Source organism: Pseudophryne corroboree, chromosome 2 (assembly GCF_028390025.1).
Source record: "Pseudophryne corroboree isolate aPseCor3 chromosome 2, aPseCor3.hap2, whole genome shotgun sequence".
Taxonomy (NCBI): domain Eukaryota; kingdom Metazoa; phylum Chordata; class Amphibia; order Anura; family Myobatrachidae; genus Pseudophryne; species Pseudophryne corroboree.
Window position 1 is genome coordinate 22,679,423 of NC_086445.1, and position 21,117 is coordinate 22,700,539.

At 45.8% G+C, this 21,117-nt stretch overlaps 1 protein-coding gene across 2 annotated transcripts in view; it reads left to right on the plus strand.

Moving 5' to 3' along the window:
• LOC134993818 (beta-arrestin-1) overlaps window positions 1-21,117 on the plus strand; it is a 206,567-nt gene that overhangs the window by 116,469 nt on the left and 68,981 nt on the right. For both annotated transcript variants that reach the window (XM_063950905.1, XM_063950906.1), the window contains exons 3-10: window positions 343-403; window positions 3,077-3,121; window positions 5,290-5,486; window positions 6,989-7,048; window positions 7,219-7,286; window positions 12,585-12,720; window positions 16,440-16,524; window positions 18,226-18,298. In XM_063950905.1, coding sequence (XP_063806975.1) covers window positions 343-403; window positions 3,077-3,121; window positions 5,290-5,486; window positions 6,989-7,048; window positions 7,219-7,286; window positions 12,585-12,720; window positions 16,440-16,524; window positions 18,226-18,298 — 725 coding nt within the window. The remainder of the gene's footprint in view (window positions 1-342; window positions 404-3,076; window positions 3,122-5,289; window positions 5,487-6,988; window positions 7,049-7,218; window positions 7,287-12,584; window positions 12,721-16,439; window positions 16,525-18,225; window positions 18,299-21,117) is intronic.

The following is a 21,117-nucleotide window of genomic DNA, read 5'->3' on the forward strand; positions in this document are numbered from 1 at the left end:
TCCCCTGGGTGGATTTGTGCGTCTGCTTCTGTTATTTTTCTTACACTTTATCTTCTGTATAGATTATATTCCCAACACTGACTTCAAATCTTTTCAGGATATAAAAACAATTTACACTCTTTCATAATTTCCAGGCCGCCGGTTTATTCCATTGGCCGCAGTCACCAAAATACAGAATACTGTGTGTACAAAACTGTGACCTAACATGACCTTTAGAATACTGGTCCTAACAAAGAGAAATTGGGATGCCCAGAACCAAGACTTGAAATTGCTTGAATGTGGCCCCTGTGTGCCAGATTGTCTGTAATAATATATGTAATTGTATTTTGTGTCTCATTACAGCTCACGGTATATTTGGGGAAAAGAGACTTCGTCGATCATGTAGATGTTGTGGACCCGGTCGGTGAGTACTGTACTCTACACTTCTCACTTACTTGGAGAGAGATAAGGTGGATGGAGATAAATGGGGTCTATTCATGAAGCAGTGAAAAGAGTGGACAAAAGGATCAGTGGAGAAGTTGCCAATAGCAACCAATCAACTTTGAAGGAAGCCAAGTACACTCTATAAAATAATAGATAGAGCGGCCAACTGTATCGCTAGGGGCAACGCCTCCACTCGTCTACTGTGACAGCTGTGCCGAGATCATGTTTGTGGCCATGACACCAGTAAAATGTTGACATGGTTTGGAAATGTCAGACATCTCTCTCTGCAGCATTGATTGGGGGATGTGAAGGTGATGGCTGGTATCAAACAAGTCATATTGGTGAATTAGTCATTCCCAAACCGGTCTTGTCAAAAGTTTCTACTAAAATTCAAAAAGTTGTCAGATTTTTAATGTGGTTAAAAAGTTGAGAAAACAGAACAGGTTCCAGCATGTTCAAGTCTGTTTCAAGTATGGTATGCCCTACAGTAAGGATGGCCATCAGAGGGTTAACCATCAATGATCGCCACTGATGGTACCATTGGTGGAAAACCTTGATGGAAAAAAAACATTGGCAGTGGAACCATTGAGGGTTTCGCCCATCGATCTTCATCCCTGCTCTATTACTCACTGGACTGCAGGCCAATCAGATCTGGGGATGGGGCTTTGTGGGTGAGTTGGGGATGACGATGGTGAGCTAGACTCCATATCCTGGTACCAAGTAGAGAAGAAAAAAAATGCCGGGGAGCTCTGAACCATCGATTTTGGTGAACCACTAGATCGCCACCATCTATAGCAAAATCATCTAACATGGGTAGTTAGCCATTGATGGTTTGGTCCTTGGATGGTGAATCTGAAATGCGTTCAGCAAACATGAAACACAAACAGGGATAAGGCTGGATAAGGGTGACTCCCCGTTCCAGCAGCCGTAAAACTTGTTTTGACCTTAAAAAGTCGAGCTGAGGTGACTGCAGATCATTTCCACGGACCAAACACTCTTTTTGCAAAGTATTCAATAATGGCTCCAGTGCTCCGACGCTGATTAAATAACCTGGCATCAGCGCACATTGTTTCCGCAAACAGACTGTGTGTTTCTAGAACTCCGAGCAGAAGTAAATTGTTGTAGATTGGAAAGGTCACTGCTGTTTTGCTGCATGTTCCAGTATCATTTTCTAATTAATCATGTTGAAAACCTTTCTTTATCCACACTAATTCATTTGGTCTTATCGTGGAGCAATTTAATATTCAACCTGAGAATTTTGTTTCTCCGAGTCCTCTGTCTTTTCTGTGCCCTTTAAAAAAAAATCAATTATTAAATGCAAATAAGGTTGTGTTAGTCGTGTTTTGTAAGAAATATAATGGGAAGTCAAGACAAGCCGTCAGCTTGGTAATTTAATGTTTTTAAGTTTAGAATTAATCAGTAAAGGTAATTTTAGGTAATTTTTCTCTCCTGTCACGACATTGTGTTCCAATTTCTGTGCGAATACGACCATTTCTACATTACAGCGCACGGTATAGTGCATGAAGAAGGCTGAAACTGCATGGGTGCAAAACTGTTGTCCTTCTGATGGGTGGGGCTGATTGGATCAGGTTATTTCTTGTTGAAAAGGAGACTACCCTAAGCAGAAGTGGATTGGGAACTTAATGTGGCCCATGTAAAATCTATCTATGTGACCTCATGTAGGCAAGACCAAATCAGTGCATATAATACTGAGAACATCCCAGTGACTGTCATACTCTACAGAGAATACCACAGTGACTGCCGTATTGTACATAGAATATACCAGTGACAGCTGTTACATACAGAGAGCATCCTAGTGACATCCATACCATACAGAGAGCATCCTAGCGACCACCATACAATTCAGTGAGAATGATATTGGCCACCATTCAATACAAAGAACATCCCAGTGACCACCATACTATCCAGATAATATACCAGTTATTGCCATAGCATTGACCGCTATACCATTCAGACAACATCGCAGTGTTCATACAATACAGAGATTGTCACAGTTACCACTATACAATGCAGAGAGCATCCCAGCATCCACCATACAATATGGAGAGAATCCTAGTGACTGCCATACCATACAGAAAACATCCCAGTTACAGTTATACCATGCAGGGAGTTTCCTGGTCACACCAGTGCTGTATAGAGAGCAAGGTAGTGATACCGAGCGGGCGGGGGTGGGGGGTGCTCAGGGGTGGGTGGGTGGTGTTTCTGTGGTTCCAATTGGTCAATCAATGCAATACGTGTTACCATTTCTGGACTGTATAATAATTACTCTGTCTATGAAAGGAACTTTATCTGCGTGATGTACAGTACAGTATGAATATGATCTGCCACATCAGAATCATAGACTCGGGTGTGTGTAGAAAGAGAGGAAAAACTGTACATTTCTTGAGCTATCACGTTATCTGAATGCGAATAATCTGTTGTGTCCACACAGTCCCTAAATCCTGAATACACCTTCGTGTCCAATTAATTATAAAGAGTTCCTGGGCCCTGCACATGTTAAAACTAATTAAATCAGATTATGCTACAACACTACATGCTGTGTACTTACCGGAGCCCCGGGACTTACAGGCACATTTCTTAGACTGTGGAATTATTTTATACTTACCCTGATTTCTGATGATCTCTCTTCCAGATGGAGTAGTGTTGGTAGACCCAGAATACCTGAAGGAGAGGAAAGGTAATGTGCAAGATGTCTTCTATAGCGGTGCTTGTGTCACGTTCTAGTGTAACACACACTCACATGCAGACTGCCACAGAGACATACGCTCACAACTGCCACAGACACACACTCACATGCAGACTGCCACAGAGACACATGCTCACAACTGTCACAGACACACACTCACATGCAGACTACCACAGAGACACACGCTCACAACTGCCACAGACACACATTCACATGCAGACTGCCACAGAGACACACGCTCACAACTGCCACAGACACACACTCACATGCAGACTGCCACAGAGACACACACTCACAACTGCCACAGACACACACTCACACTCAGAGTGCCACAGAGACACGCTCACAACTGCCATAGACACACACTCACACTCAGAGTGCCACAGAGACACACGCTCACAACTGCCACAGACACACACTCACACCCAGAGTGCCACAGAGACGCGCTAACAGCTGCCACAGACACACACTTACATGCAGACTGCCACAGAGACACACTCACACTCAGGGAGATATTTAATTGTTTGAAAAGTCAGTTGGGTGTCTATCTAATAGACAGGATAAAACAGACACCCAACCGACTTTTCAAACAATTGAATATCCCCTTCATAGTGACCCGGACACACCCTCACACGCACAGAGACATGCCAGGCACTGCCGGTATCACTGACGGGCATCTGAGGGCTGGGGGCAGATAGACACTGATGACAACAATGACGGTCGCTATCAGTACCCCCATCTGATTGGCCGATTGTGAATCCACCTCTGATGCTGATGGGCACCTTCCCCTCTGATTGTGCCTCTCTCGTATCCTAGGCACGATATTCTTTTTATTAATGTACATGTACACCCATGATAGGATATAATGTGGGTACAGTGAGAGAGGAAAATGCCCATCAGCATCAGAGGCAAATGCAGGCTGTCAGGTAAGTACGCTTGTCATAATCCTGGTGCATAGACTACTGCGGCCAAACTGGACACTACCTGCGCTTCATCCACCGTACTATGCCGCTTCATCCTTTGGTAACTGAGGAGATGGGTTTGGTGGAGGCTTGAGGTTTAAGTTTTAGTCCTTTGTACTTATATTGAAAAAGCGGTTCTACCCGTTCTTCACACGGGAGTTACTGATTGTCGCGGTTGTACATATAAATGAGTGTTAATAATTTGGTAAATCTATAGAGATGTAAATGTGAGACGTCTTCATGTAAGTAAATATGAACCCATGGTGGTACCCGAGGAGCACCTGTAGCAGATACAGTAAAAAGTGACAGGATCATTTTTGTAGTTTATTAAATAAATTCCACCCGCTGGAGGTGCAATCCTAATTTTGATCCGATTGTCCATCTGGGCGTTATCGTTCACGCAACGCAAGCCACACAACGGTAATGACGTCATTATGTCAACCCCCTGTTCATCCCCTGAGGGGAGGTTTATTAAAATTCTAATTACGTAGTTTTCCTATTTCCCACATGAAGAATACCTGTGTTACATTTCATCTTCCTAACATATCAGGAAGTAAGAGTATTAGTGAGTGAGTCAGTGAGTGAGTCAGTGAGTGAGTGAGTCAGTGAGTGAGCGAGTCAGCGAGTGAGTGAGTGAGTCAGTGAGTGAGTCAGCGAGTGAGTGAGTCAGCCAGCGAGTGAGTCAGTAAGTGAGTGAGTAAATCAGTGAGTGAGTGAGTAAATCAGTGAGTGAGGGCTTTCACATGTATATATAGAGATGACAGGAATCTCTGCTGGTTGGGGGCGCATGTGTCTTCAGAGAGCGCCAGATCGTTAGTCGAGATCACTTTCTGAAACCCAGAGAACATGGACGTTGACGAGCAAGTGAGAAGTTATGTCAGGGGGTCTACACACATTTTTATTTGCCCAGACACGTGAAAGCGTCAGCATGCCGCGCCTGCCAAGAACATATGATATGAGTATGAAATGGAATTATTTGCAGCAATTATAGCAGCCTTGTAATTATGGCTCTTCACGTATATTGATCCACAGAGCAGATCATTGACGGTATTACCCACCTATGAAGTTAGGCGGTGACCGGACGGAAGCAGATAATTACCCGGTCACGCGGCAGGCATCTAGTCAACGCACAGATACATCAGGCTGTTATTGCTAAGATTTCATTGCAACCAGACTTTGTGTTTTCTGTTCCTCTAGTGTTTGTGACGCTGACCTGCGCGTTTCGCTATGGCAGAGAAGATCTCGATGTCCTCGGGTTGACGTTTCGGAAAGACCTCTTCGTAGCCAACATTCAAGCTTTCCCGCCTGTCCCGGAAGAGAAGAAACCACTGACACGGCTGCAGGAACGTTTGATCAAAAAGTTGGGCGAGCACGCTTACCCGTTCACCTTCGAGGTAGGAGAGATCACCCCTCGTATCACCCCCGTCGCACGTTTCGGCAAAGTTGACAGGTTTAACTTTAAAATGAAAAAAAAATCTATATTTCCATCAAACATTTTGCGCACAGTAAATCAGATAATTGCTGTCATCTGCACAGGAAATGAAAAGAGTTTGTAGCGCAGTAATTAGACATTGAACCCCACATGTGGGAGTCACAATGACGGACGGTGGCGACTCTTAGCGCATATCTTATAATCTCCGCTCCCACGTGCCGGTGGTTACCATCGCCGTTCTTGTTTCCGCTGGAAAACTAAAAATGTGTATTGCTTGTTTTCATACTGTTGTAATTAGATTAAACATGAATACGGCAGCGTCATTGTATTTGGGAAAATTCTAGGCTAAAAATACATCGTCTTGAGTGTGATCCAGTTTTCTGTGCGTTTAAAAAAAATCTATTTATACTATTTCATGCTTACAGTATGTCTCATCGTAAGCCAACATCGATCCCAACTCAGCGCTGGAGGAAGGGTATAAGGGGCGGGGCTAAAATGCGTGCCGGGCTACTTCTGCAATGTGCCGCTACAGCGTTATTTATTTTAGTAATGAGAGACTAATTTCTCTTAAATGTTTCCAGCCTGGCACGCCATGCAGCAAGTCGTGTTGCGGCATCGCAGTAAAGATGAGCACGGCTACATCTGTAAACGAATGGGGGAAATGCATCAAACCGTGGAGAGAGATTAAGTAGAGATAAAGTATCAACCAAACTGTCATTTATCAAACACAGCCTGTAACATGACATATGCTGAATGTATGGTACTTTATCTCTCTCCGATGTTTGATACATTTAAACCCCCCCCCCATGTGGTGCGCCATTTTACTGGGTACACTGTACATTATAAATGGTTGGGGGACAAGATTGTGTAACTTCTAATGGCGTATAGAGAGATCAGATGGCGTCACGTTAATGGATGGATGTCTTGTGTAATCTGTGTGACAATGGTGGTCATTCCAAGTTGTTCGCTCGCTAGCAGTTTTTAGCAGCCGTGCAAACGCTATGCCGCCTCCCACTGAGAGTGTATTTTAGCTTAGCAGAAGTGCGAACGAAAGGATCGCAGAGCGGCTACAAAATAATTTTGTGCAGTTTCAGAGTAGCTCCAGACCTACTCAGCGCTTGCGATCACTTCAGACTGTTCAGTTCCTGTTTTGACGTCAGAAATGCGCCCTGCGTCCGGCCAGCCACGCCTGCGTTTTTCATGGCAAGCCTGCGTTTTTTGGAACACTCCCTGAAAATGGTCAGTTGACACCCAGAAACTCCCACTTCATGTCAATCACTCTACGGCCAGCAGTGCGACTGAAAAGCTTCGCTAGACCTTGTGTGAAACTACATCGGCCATTGTAATAGTACGTTGCACGTGTGCATTGCGCCGCATACGCTAGCGATCAACTCGGAATGAGGACCTATGTGTAATACCCATATAATGTATCGTCTATAGCAAGAACTGCTTTCTCTTCCCCAGATTCCACCAAATCTCCCTTGTTCCGTCACACTTCAGCCCGGCCCGGAGGATACAGGGAAGGTAAGTGGCTTTGGGATTAATGTGCTTCCTTCATTAAAAAGGACTGATAACCTGCTCCAGTCGTTATGCTAATCAGACAGATAATGATGAGCAGGAGATAAAATTGATTTCAAACAAAATTGTCTCATCTGTTTCGTACGATTATCCGGAATAATCTTTCCTTTGCGCAGGCTTGCGGCGTGGACTATGAAGTGAAGGCGTTCTGCGCGGAGACTCTGGAAGAGAAAACCCACAAAAGGTAAAAATCTCACTCCAGCTTCATCAGTGAGGATCGTGTAAGGTGCCCTGAGGGAATTTGGCATAATTCCGGCCCATGTCATCAGGTGGTCTGTAATACAGAGATCTCTGCAGTACTGTTACCCTGAGCGACAAAGGTGGCTGCGGGGGGGCTTACACTGTATCATTAGGGACGGTGAGATGACAAAATCTATCACTGACGCTATTTATCACTACCTTTGTGACAAGGCGGCTGAGGACCTAGACACTGGCACAGAGGGGTAAGAGTTAATCTGCCACTTTTTCTGGCGCCAGTCTCAGGGGATGCACGCATGCTTTACCCAGGTGGGCACTGAGGGTGAAAGTCGAGACTTGGGTATCAGACTTAATAAACAGTGAAAACAAAAACTGATTGAATAAAAGAATAAAATAAAAATAGAACAAAAATCTATATATGCATTAGAAATAAAGAAATGCTTATTTCCAATAATCCTGTATACTTATACTGATTTATGAACTATTATCGGCTCGCAAACTTTTTATTTATAAAAGTCGAATTAGTGTGAAGTAATTCTCCTATCCTGGAGCGATCTCTGTGTCATATTTTGGACATACTGTACAAGTCCTACAAAAATGACTATTACGCAACAAAGCGCCCTCTCATTCAATATCACAGGGGGCTCTCACCCCAGTTTGCACCCAAGAGTTAACCCTTCATCTTCTGTCTGTCTGTCTGCTTGCCTGGGGGTGATCTGAGCCTGTCGGGGAGTATGCGCCCTATTTGTCACACCCTGGAGGTGGAGGGGGTGAATACGTGCGGGAAGGGGGGCAGGAATACTTGCAGGGGTTGGAAGGGAGGAATAGGGGAACAACGTATGAGGCTAATACTGTTTAATGGGGGATGGGCTGTATGTCGGCCAGTCAGCAGGAAATATCCCAATGTCCCATGGTCTAGGGCACCAGTTTATCATACTGTATCCCGCATTTGAGGTGCGTATGGGTACATGAATCACTCTCCAAAAACATTTGCGCTGCAGTGTCCCACAGGCTACTATAAGCCCCAGAATGCAACGATAAGTCTGACCGCATAGCCGGAGGCAGCTGTGTGGTCGCAACTGGAGGGAAAGCAGCAGATTTTGGAAATATGATCCCTCTATGCTACATCCAGGGGATACTTAGGGGTATATTCAATTAGGGTCGGATACATTCCGACATGCATTTGTCGGAATGGATCCGACAACCCCTATTCAATCTCATCTAAATTCGACTTTTAAAAAGTCGAATTGAGATGAGGGACCCAGAGGAGGAGGGGGGGGGGGACAGCCACCGGCAGACGGAGGAGAGCAGCGCTACAGTAGCGCTGCAGGAGGATGTCACACAGCCGCCAGACCTCACGGCAGTGTCCACCCGGCTCCAGCAAGCGTGACCTCACTTGCTGGAGCCGGGTGGACGCTGCCGTGAGCGGCGCGGCTGTGTGACATCCTGCTGCAGCGCTGTTCTGTAGCGCTGCTCTCCCCTGTCTGCCCGTGGCTGCCCCCCGTCTCCCCGCGGCTCCCCCCCCTCTCCTCCTCTGGGTCCCACATCACAGTCCGACATTTTTTTATGTCGGACTGAGATGGTCGGAAACGAGGCCAAATCCTGTCGAATTTGGCCCCGTTTCACTCAAACGTACGTGAATCGGCAGCTATACCACCGATTCACGTACTATTCAACAAGTCAAATTCCACGACTTGTCGAATAAAAACTGCTGGGATTGAATAGGTCAAATCACTATTCGACCTTAAAAAGTCGAAAACTGACGTCTTTTCGACAGACAGCAGTTTTCGACCCTAATTGAATATACCCCTTAATATCTGCGGGTACCCCCGAAAACGGGTGTTTTCAGGGAATATTCTGCAAAAATGTTTTAATACATAGGCCCCTTAGCCTGTTTGCACATTTTCCATGCAAGTACTCTGTAGCACAATGCGGCGTGTAGTTGTGTCTCCTAGCTGGATTTACTCCTAGCGATAGCTGAGGCCATGTCTGTGCAACTCCTAGCTGCAGTCCCCGTACATGGCTTCATTGTTCCACTTTCTCAGGCCTCTGTGCTGCTTTCTGCCCTCTGGAAAAGGATCTGCAGCTCTGGCAAGATTCACAAAACAAACCATTATGTGTAATGGGATTGCACTGTAACGTGGCCAGCAAAGGCTCAGTACGCCATCTAGTGGACGAGCGCCATATGGCAACAGAATGTCTTTCTCTCTATTGACCTGAAATTTGTGGTAAGAATAGTTTAGAGTCTGGATTAGAACATAGGGGGTAATTCCAAGTTGATCGCAGCAGAAATTTAGTTAGCAATTGGGCAAAACCATGTGCACTGCAGGGGAGGCAGATTTAACATGTGCAGAGAGAGTTAGATTTGGGTGGGGTGTGTTCAATCTGCAATCTAATTTGCAGTGTAACAATAAAGCAGCCAGTATTTACCCTGCACAGAAATAAAATAACCCACCCAAATCTAACTCTCTCTGCACATGTTAAATCTGCCTCCCCTGCAGTGCACATGGTTTTGCCCAATTGCTAACTAAATTCCTGCTGCGATCAACTTGGAATTACCCCCATAGGCTGTGTGCTGTCCCATAGGCTCCAGTCACATTCACGTTTTTAAGGTACTGGTGTACCAACTCCAACGCACATGCGCGGCAAGGAACCCGCCACGCACAGCACATAGCAGGGCAATCACCCAAGACTCAGAATGGCAAACTGGAAATGTAATATACACTTCATTGTGGTCAGCTTGTGTAGGAGTCTGCTACAATAAACAGGTCGAGTCCGCTGATTGCTGTTATTTATACAGTAGATAGTCTGCGGTCATAAAAGATACTGTCCGAGACCGCTATTCATAACAGGGGATGAGGTGGTGAGGTCGACACATCTTACAGTAGGTCAACAATCATTGGGTCGACCACGATAGGTCGACATGTGTTAGGTCAACAGGGTAACTAGGTTGACAGGTCAAAAGGTTGACATTAGTTTTTCACAATTTTTTTTAATTTCTGGATTTTTCCATACTTGACGATCCACGTGGACTACGATCAGAACGGTAACCTTGCCTGAAGCACGCGAGCTGTATGAGGGGACACGGTGTACTAATTGGGGTCCCCCATCACTTTACGAAGGAAACAACACCATTTCCCCCCCCCCAAAACTCATGTTGACCTTTTCACCTGTCGACCTAGTGCAGGTCGACCTAACGACCATTTCGACCTAGTTACCCTGTCAAGCTAATAACTGTCGACCTAAGTTGAGTCGACCCAACGACTTGTACTTCATAAAAGCTACCAGCCCTCGCAATGCAGACAACCTGAAAGCGGCTCCACATTACAAGGAATTCCCTACGAGATGTTGGGACCTGTTTTAGAAATACTCCTGATACTTTGAGGCCTTTAGCCTTAGGGGGTCATTCCGAGTTGTTCGCTAGCTGCTTTCGTTCGCTGCACAGCGATCAGGCAAAAAAAAGGCACTTCTGCGCATGCGTATGCGGCGCAATGCGCACGCGCGACGTACTATTACAAAGAACGACGTAGTTTCACACAGGGTCTAGCGAAGCTTTTCAGTCGCACTGCTGGCCGCAGAGTGATTGACATGAAGTGGGCGTTTCTGGGTGTCAACTGACCGTTTTCAGGAAATGTTTGAAAAAACACAGGTGTGCCAGGAAAAACGCAGGCGTGGCTGGGCGAACGCAGGGCGTGTTCGTGACGTCAAAACAGGAACTGAACAGTCTGAAGTGTTCGCAAGCGCTGAGTAGGTCTGGAGCTACTCTGAAACTACACAAAATTATTTTGTAGCCGCTCTGCGATCCTTTCGTTCACACTTCTGCTAAGCTAAAATACACTCCCAGTGGGAGGTGGCTTAGCGTTTGCACGGCTGCTTAAAAAAAAACTGCTAGCGAGCGATCAACTCGGAATGACCACCCTTGTCCTTAAAAATGCTTACATTGTTTCCGCGTGCTGTGTACGCTACGTAATAGCCCTTAGTATTGCATCATGCCCTGGCTCTGCCATAGGAAAGAGGAACGATACTTGTGTTGGCTGAGCTGTAAAACACATAACCCCACAGCTAGCGCTGGCTCCGAGGGTGACTTCTTCATATTTCTTGCTGCACAACGGAGAAGTATCATCCGGTGATTGGAACATTCTGGGTTTTGTTTGCAGGTGTTTGTTACAGGGCACTACAGTGTGTGATGGGAATAAAGAAATAAATGATGTAACACTCTCACCAGGCCCTACGGATAGATCCGCTATAACAGGGGGATTGTATAATGGCTCCTCAGTGGCATAATTTCTCACTTTATTAAAATAATAAAAAAAATAAATCTGTCTAAATTCGCCAAGTGGAAAACACCCTAAAAAATCGCCATAATAAATCAATTACCCACAATCTTTAAACAAGCGCAGCTAAATGAGCAGAAAATAATGTTTTTGTATTTGTGACTAATGTTAAATATGAAAAGTAAAATCTCACCTGTTACCAGACGTTGGGGTCAATTCAATTAGACGCCAGGGGGATGAGTTGTTGCTATATCGGTGAGAAAACATCCCCAAGGGCACCGCAACCTGCTCCTCTTATGGGCCGATCTTTGTATGAGTCTGCCGCTACCGTACGTACAGCATAAGGCCGCGTTTACGCTTGCCCGTGACTAAGGGGGTCATTCCGACCTGATTGCACACTGCTGTTTTTTGCAGCGCAGCGATCAGGTAACTACTGCACATGCATATGCACCGCAATGCACAGGCGCGTCGTATGGACCGTTTTCTGGGAGTGGTTGGAAAAACGCAGGCGTGTCCAGGTGTTTGCAGGGCGGGTGTCTGACGTCAATTCCGGGACCGAACAGGAATAGGCTGAAGTGATCGCAACAGCTGAGTAAGTCCAGCGTACTCAGAAACTGCATAAAATGTTTTTGCAGGCGCTCTGCTGCACAGGCGTTCGCACACTTGCAAACCGAAAATACACTCCCCCGTGGGCGGCGACTATGCGTTGGCACGGCTGCTAAAAACAGCTGGTGAGCGATCAACTCGGGATGACCCGCTAAGTCATGCATAGTTGAATTGACCCCACTGAGTTGTTTAATGCTGCAGAAAAGTGATTACTCAGAGTTAACTTTGGGGTCTCCTTGGCTGAACCCCAGGTAACCCAGTCCTGGCATTAATATACCCCCCATCACCCCCAAATACATAGCCTGCGGGGATATACTTCAGTGGGGAGGCTATAAAGCTCTGCACCAGGCTCGCAGCCTCCCTCCTATATTCTGACACTTGTACTTTAATTCTGTTTCCTCCAGGAACTCGGTGCGTTTAGTAATCAGAAAAGTTCAGTATGCGCCAGAGAGGCCGGGACCGCAGCCGATGGCAGAGACCACCAGGCAGTTCCTTATGTCCGATAAGCCGCTACACCTGGAGGCATCCTTGGACAAAGAGGTAGTTTAATTTTTTTTTCCATAGTTTGCCATCATAGACAGCAAGGGCTGTGACATAACCATTCCCTGGGTGCACAGAAGTGATCCCTGCAGCAGATATCGAAGGCGGCACCAACCACTCTAGGCCTGGTTCTACTTATTTCTAGCTCACTGTGTGACGGGTGGAAGAGTTGTTCCTCCAGGATTATAATGAATTAATCACTAGTGACTCTTTTCCAGCCACGTGAACAGGAGACACCTCAGTACACGCTGCTCGTGTCTCCTAGCATTTCCTGCGCAGTGAATTCCTGCCACTAATACTGCTAGACCAGCTACCCCAGGACTAACGCTGGCCATAGACGCAAATGTTTTATATCAAAGCTCGCCCTCTAGTGGCCAAATGGCAGAACATGGATTCATTAATAATATTTATTTAGTAACATTTATATAGTGCCTACATATTACACAGAGTATCTCAGATAACATTTATTACGCCTGCCTCATTGGATCTATCAATTAATATTCCCTACCACGTTGGTTGTGCGGAAGGAAATCAGCGCAGCCGGAGAAAGTCCCTGCAAAAACACAACGTTTTGGTCCCATTGTACGTTGGGTCTGGTTCTACGACCGCTGCACCGAATTGCTGTTGCTTACAGGGTGTCAACTGATGTTGAAAAAAGAAATGGGAGCGCTGAATGAGTCTAATATATAAATGTATTAATAAAATAGTGTTTTATTAAACACATTAATAAAAATAAAATTCATGAAATAGCCTAATAAAACATTGAAACAATATAATAGTGAAAAATCACATAAGTGTATATAAATAAATAAGACTGCAATATATCTCCTGAACCAATGTATGTAAAGAAAGTCTTTTAGACCTTGATTAAAAGCTGCACTGATGCTTCATAATTTTCAGCCGTGCGTCCACGAACTGAAATACTGTACATGTAGTGGGAGACTGTTAAGAGGTACCTCTGTTAGAAATCACTGTTGAAATGTACGGTCTCTCCTCTCCTTATGCACATACAAGCCTCATTAGCGAACAGTGTCCCAGTGTTGGAAATGCGGACACCGGCGCTGTATTAATGTATAATGAATAGATGGTAATGGTATAAAGAAATCAATTTCTCTTGTAGTGTGTCACCTGATGGAGGAGCCTCTCCGTTGAGAACGCTGTACTGAGCCGGGTATGCAGCGGCTCGATGAAATGGGAGTACAGCTGGTCACGCCGCTGGTGAAATATCCGTTTGATTGCGGCTATACTTCTCCGCTGTGAGCGCTGCACCAATCTGGGTGTGCAACGGCACAGTGTAGTGGGAACGCAGATTGTCTCGCCGCTGGAGAAATATCCGTTTGGTTGCGGCTATGCTCCACTCAGTGTATACAGCTCAAGCAGTGTCAGGAGAATGTGGCAGTCAGGTGGAATCCTTCAATGGAGTACCTTAACGCGTTTCTCGGCCTGCAGCACTGGCCGTTTCATCAGTGCTGCAGGCCGAGAAACGCGTTAAGGTACTCCATTGAAGGATTCCACCTGACTGCCACATTCTCCTGACACTGCTTGAGCTGTATACACTGAGTGGAGCATAGCCGCAACCAAACGGATATTTCTCCAGCGGCGAGACAATCTGCGTTCCCACTACACTGTGCCGTTGCACACCCAGATTGGTGCAGCGCTCACAGCGGAGAAGTATAGCCGCAATCAAACGGATATTTCACCAGCGGCGTGACCAGCTGTACTCCCATTTCATCGAGCCGCTGCATACCCGGCTCAGTACAGCGTTCTCAACGGAGAGGCTCCTCCATCAGGTGACACACTACAAGAGAAATTGATTTCTTTATACCATTACCATCTATTCATTATACATTAATACAGCGCCGGTGTCCGCATTTCCAACACTGGGACACTGTTCGCTAATGAGGCTTGTATGTGCATAAGGAGAGGAGAGACCGTACATTTCAACAGTGATTTCTAACAGAGGTACCTCTTAACAGTCTCCCACCTACATGTATTTCAGTTCGTGGACGCACGGCTGAAAATTATGAAGCATCAGTGCAGCTTTTAATCAAGGTCTAAAAGATTTTCTTTACATACATTGGTTCAGGAGATATATTGCAGTCTTATTTATTTATATACACTTATGTGATTTTTCACTATTATATTGTTTCAATGATTTATTAGGCTATTTCATGAATTTATTTTTATTAATGTGTTTAATAAAACACTATTTTATTAATAAATTTATATATTAGACTCATTCAGCGCTCCCATTTCTTTTTTCCACAACATTTTTGATCCATTGTTGGGGCTGCCCGCCCACAAATGGTGAGCAGCCGTCTGAATCTAATTGGAGTGTGTGTGTATTGTGGAGCGCCAATTCTTTGTATATACTTTTTGGTGTCATCTAATGTTGTCTGTTCGGTATGGCTGGAGCGGGTGTAGTGTGGTATGCCGGCGGCCGGGATCCCGACCGCCGGCATACCGGCAACTTGGCGAGCGCAAATGAGCCCCTTGCAGGCTCACTGCGCTCATCACGCTGCTGGCACGGTATACTGAGCATCAGGATCCCAACAGCCGGCATACTGAAGACCACCCGGCTGGTGCAGAATTGGGAGCCCCTGGCGGGAGGGGGGCAGTCTCAGGACAGACTGTAGCACTTTATTACTAGGACACTACGAATAGTGAAATGGTAAGCATTACCGCATCACAGCACTGAGGTCATGGGTTCAATTCCCACCATGGCCCTAACTGTGTGGAGTTTGTATGTTCTCCCTGTGCTTGCATGGATTTCCCCCAGGTACACTGGTCTCCTCTCACGAGCCAAAATTATACTGGTAGACTAGATGGGCCAAGTGGCTCTTATCTGCCATCAGATTCTATGTTTCTGTATCAGGAAAAAATAAATAAATGGAAGGTGTGTTACATTATATATATATATATATATATATATATATATTTATTCTATCACCAAACGGCGGCACTCTGGACGAAGAATAAAGACTAAATAGTCATCTAGTGTTTATCTCTCTCTCTCTCTATATATATATAAAAGCACTGCATGATACCATTGGTGCTGAAACCTAGGATTAGAGCATCCTCAGGTTGAGTTATTTGGTGCTTTCTGCTCTTCAAAGCAGCATTAAAGAGTGATACAATGTTGTATATTCTTTAGGTATAGTTGTTTGTGGTAATATTTTCCAAATTAGATATTTATTATTTATGAGCAAGGTACAGTAATATAACATACACAGACCCTCCAACATGACCCGCCCCACTAGGTACAAAATGCTCTGTTTCTGGACTTCCCTATTAATTTATGATTTCCATCACCTGTGTTGAACTAGTTAAATGATAAGAAAGCTGTATCTTCACAGGTGATGGCAATAATAAATTAAGAGGGAAGTCTAGAAACAGAGCATTTTGTACCTAGCGGGGCGGGTCATGTTGGAGGGTATGCATATAGGGCTCTAGGCTTAGCTGCCCATTACTCACCTGTATGATATTTATATTGCTATGGTGCAATATTAAGTGAATTCAGCTGTGTTACACTATTGCTATCACTGTCTGGTTCATCTTTCTCTGCCATAGCGCCCTCTGTGGGACATGCTGAGAAGTGCACGCATTGCACAATGGTAGTGCAGTCTGTGGATGTGTGACATACACAGTATATCAGGGCTATAGCTAATGGTAACACAAGAGAAAAGACTCCATTAAGCTCCCGCGTTGTTTCTCTGCAGATATATTATCACGGCGAGCCCATAAATGTCAATGTACACGTCACCAACAACACAAACAAGACGGTGAAGAAGATTAAAATCTCAGGTAGGTGATTTCTCCTCCTCTAATAACATTATATTTACCGGTCACTGAGAAAGCGTGACGTCATAGCAGGGCATACTGTACTCCGGGCCCCCCCGGCCAGAGCACACTGACATCACTAGCTTTCCTTCTTGTGCAGCAGCAGATCCAGACAGCCAGAATGAGAGCAGGACAGTATGCAGTGCAGGCAGACACACACACACACACACACACACACACACACACACACACACACACACACACACACACACACACACACACACACACACACACACACACACACACACACACTTCTCCTGAGTCCTGTCCCAGTGTGTAAGTAGTACAGAGGCTGCTGATATTTGTGCATGTGATAAGATAAACATGCTCTCTACCTGGACTTATTTCTTAAATTATGATTGCATAATAATATGCGCCCAGCAGTCCCTGATGCCCTGCCTACAATCACTGATACAGTGTATATCCTAGTTTATACTGTCACCACAAATCTCCTGATAAGGGATTTACTAAAGATCGATTTAATATCGATTTTAATATCAATTTGAAAAAAAAAAAGATCTGAAATCAGCAACATCAACAGTAGGACAGAATTCCATATTTATTAAAAGTCTATTAAAGATTGTTCATTGTATTTTATTTACATCCCTGATGGTGGGGAGTGTGCACATGTACAAAACGGGGCTCGCGTCGTCGCACACGGTGCCCCCTAAGTAACAGCCCGTCACCATTTTGGGGGCGTGGAATCCAAAGACGCAGGAGCTGCACTGCGTCTGTCTCTGAATGAGGCCCATAATTCCTACAGCCGCAGTGAGACACATGTCTGGGTGCCTTATTATCAGAGATGTGCGCAGATCCGCAAGTGTTTCCTGGTTTCTTTAAAAATTGCTAAAAACATCTAAAATCCTGTAATTTGGACCTGTCACATGGAGTTTTATCTGGCCTGATTCACTGACGGACGCTATGGCGACTGCAGCTAGGATTGTGCACGCTGAGGATGTGCAAAATTATGCAAAAAAAAATCCAGCAGCCCCGAAAAGTACAGAGACACCCAGCGGAGCAATCGCAACGGCACAGCAGCGGCGTGCGTATTCAGAGCGCACGCGCAGATCCATCGATACTCGTCAGTTTGAGTAAATCAATGAGCATGTATCATAGCAGCCTGAGCAGAGACGCTGGAGGCACGCTGCTTGAGTACAGAGTCACAAGTGCAGCCAACGCCACGCTCCAAACACGGGCGCGACACAGCTGCATAGTGTCCGTCTACTGTTATAGGCATCACAACGAAGGTATAGGGAACAGATTGGTGTCTAGAAGCTAAAACCGCCCGTCTCCTATTAATCTATTGTTTGGTTGGTTTTCGGTCCATTTTACAAAGCAACTGTTAGTAAATCTCAGATTTGCCTTGAGATCTATTAGAAAGCGCTGATGATTTTTTCTCCGATGATAAATTTTGACCACGAGTCGATTTTTTGGGCTGGATATTTTTGGTGCTTATTTTTGCCTTTACTAAATCTCCGATTTGCAAAATCGACCAAAAATCGGTAGAAATACACAAAAACGGTTGTAATCAACATTTAGTAAAGTTACCCCCAGGTTGGATCTGTTTATAAAGTATTGGGGCTTTAATTCCAGCGACAAAATCACTGAAATATCCTCAGTCTAGTACCTGCTGCATCTCCCATTAACACCTCGCTGTCATTGCAGTGCGCCAGTACGCCGACATCTGTCTCTTCAACACCGCCCAGTACAAGTGCCCCGTGGCCGTGGAAGAAGCAGAGTGAGTCCACTGTCATGGGACCCTGGGATTACCCCAGCTGTACATGCTGTATGATGTGATGGGACCCTGGGATTACACCAGCTATACTTGCTGTATGATGTGATGGGACCCTGGGATTACCCCAGCTGCACATGCTGTATGATGTGATGGGACCCTGGGATTACCCCAGATGTACATGCTGTATGATGTGATGGGTCCCTGGGATTACCCCAGCTGTACATGATGTATGATGTGATGGGACCCTGGGATTACCCCAGCTGCACATGCTGTATGATGTGATGGGACCCTGGGATTACCCCAGATGTACATGCTGTATGATGTGATGGGACCCTGGGATTACCCCAGCTGTACATGATGTATGATGTGATGGGACCCTGGGATTACCCCAGATGTACATGCTGTATGATGTGATGGGTCCCTGGGATTACCCCAGCTGTACATGCTGTATGATGTGATGGGACCTGGGATTACCCCAGCTGTACATGATGTATGATGTGATGGGACCTGGGATTACCCCAGCTGTACATGATGTATGATGTGATGGGACCTGGGATTTCCCCAGCTGTACATGCTGTATGATGTGATGGGACTCTGGGATTATCCCAGCTGTGCATGCTGTATGATGTGATTGGACCCTGGGATTACCCCAGCTGTGCATGCTGTATGATGTGACTGGACTCTGGGATTACCCCAGCTGTACATGCTGTATGATGTGACTGGACTCTGGGATTACCCCAGCTGTACATGCTGTATGATGTGATGGGACTCTGGGATTACCCCAGATGTACATGCTGTATGATGTGATGGGTACCTGGGATTACCCCAGCTGTACATGCTGTATGATGTGATGAGACCCTGGGATTACCCCAGCTGTACATGCTGTATGATGTGATGGGATCCTGGGATTACCCCAGATGTACATGCTGTATGATGTGACTGGACTCTGGGATTACCCCAGCTGTACATGTTGTATGATGTGATGGGACTCTGGGATTACCCCAGCTTTACATGCTGTATGATGTGATGGGACCATGGGATTACCCCAGCTGTACATGCTGTATGATGTGACTGGACTCTAGGATTACCCCAGCTGTACATGCTGTATGATGTGACTGGACTCTAGGATTACCCCAGCTGTACATGCTGTATGATGTGACTGGACTCTAGGATTACCCCAGCTGTACATGCTGTATGATGTGATGAGACACTGGGATTACCCCAGCTGTACATGCTGTATGATGTGATGAGACACTGGGATTACCCCAGCTGTACATGCTGTATGATGTGATGGGACCCTGGGATTACCCCAGCTGTACATGCTGTATGATGTGATGGGACTCTGGGATTACCCCAGCTGTACATGCTGTATGATGTGATGGGACTCTGGGATTACCCCAGCTGTACATGCTGTATGATGTGATGAGACACTGGGATTACCCCAGCTGTACATGCTGTATGATGTGATGGGACCCTGGGATTACCCCAGCTGTACATGCTGTATGATGTGATGGGACCCTGGGATTACCCCAGCTGTACATGCTGTATGATGTGATTGGAACCTGGGGTTACCCCATCTGTACATGCTGTATGATGTGATAGGACCCTGGGAATACCCCAGCTGTACATGCTGTATGATGTGATTGGACCCTGGGATTACCCCAGATGTACATGCTGTATGATGTGATAGGACCCTGGGATTACCCCAGCTGTACATGCTGTATGATGTGATTGGACCCTGGGTTTACCCCAGCTGTACATGCTGTATGATGAAATAGGACCCTGGGATTACCCCAGCTGTACATGCTGTATGATGTGATAGGACCCTGGGATTACCCTAGCTGTACATGCTGTATGATGTGATGGGTCCCTGGGATTACCCCAGCTGTACATGCTGTATGATGTGATAGGACCCTGGGATTACCCCAGCTGTACATGCTGTATGATGTGATGGGTCCCTGGGATTACTCCAGCTGTACATGCTGTATGATGTGACTGGACTCTGGGATTACCCCAGCTGTACATGTTGTATGATGTGATGGGACTCTGGGATTACCCCAGCTGTACATGCTGTATGATGTGATGGGACCCTGGGATTACCCCAGCTGTACATGCTGTATGATGTGACTGGACTCTAGGATTACCCCAGCTGTACATGCTGTATGATGTGACTGGACTCTAGGATTACCCCAGCTGTACATGCTGTATGATGTGATGAGACACTGGGATTACCCCAGCTGTACATGCTGTATGATGTGATGGGACCCTGGGATTACCCCAGCTGTACATGCTGTATGATGTGATGGGACTCTGGGATTACCCCAGCTGTACATGCTGTATGATGTGATGGTATCTGGGATTACCCCAGCTGTACATGCTGTATGATGTGATGGGACCCTGGGATTACCCCAGCTGTACATGCTGTATGATGTGATAGGACCCTGGGTTTACCCCAGCTGTACATGCTGTATGATGTGATAGGACCCTGGGATTACCCCAGCTGTACATGCTGTATGATGTGATTGGACCCTGGGATTACCCAAGATGTACATGCTGTATGATGTGATAGGACCCTGGGATTACCCCAGCTGTACATGCTGTATGATGTGATAGGACCCTGGGATTACCCCAGCTGTACATGCTGTATAATGTGATTGGACCCTGGGATTACCCCAGCTGTACATGCTGTATCATGTGATTGGACCCTGGGATTACCCCAGCTGTACATGCTGTATAATGTGATGGGACTCTGGGATTATCCCAGCTGTACATGCTGTATGATGTGATGAGACCCTGGGATTACCCCAGCTGTACTTGCTGTA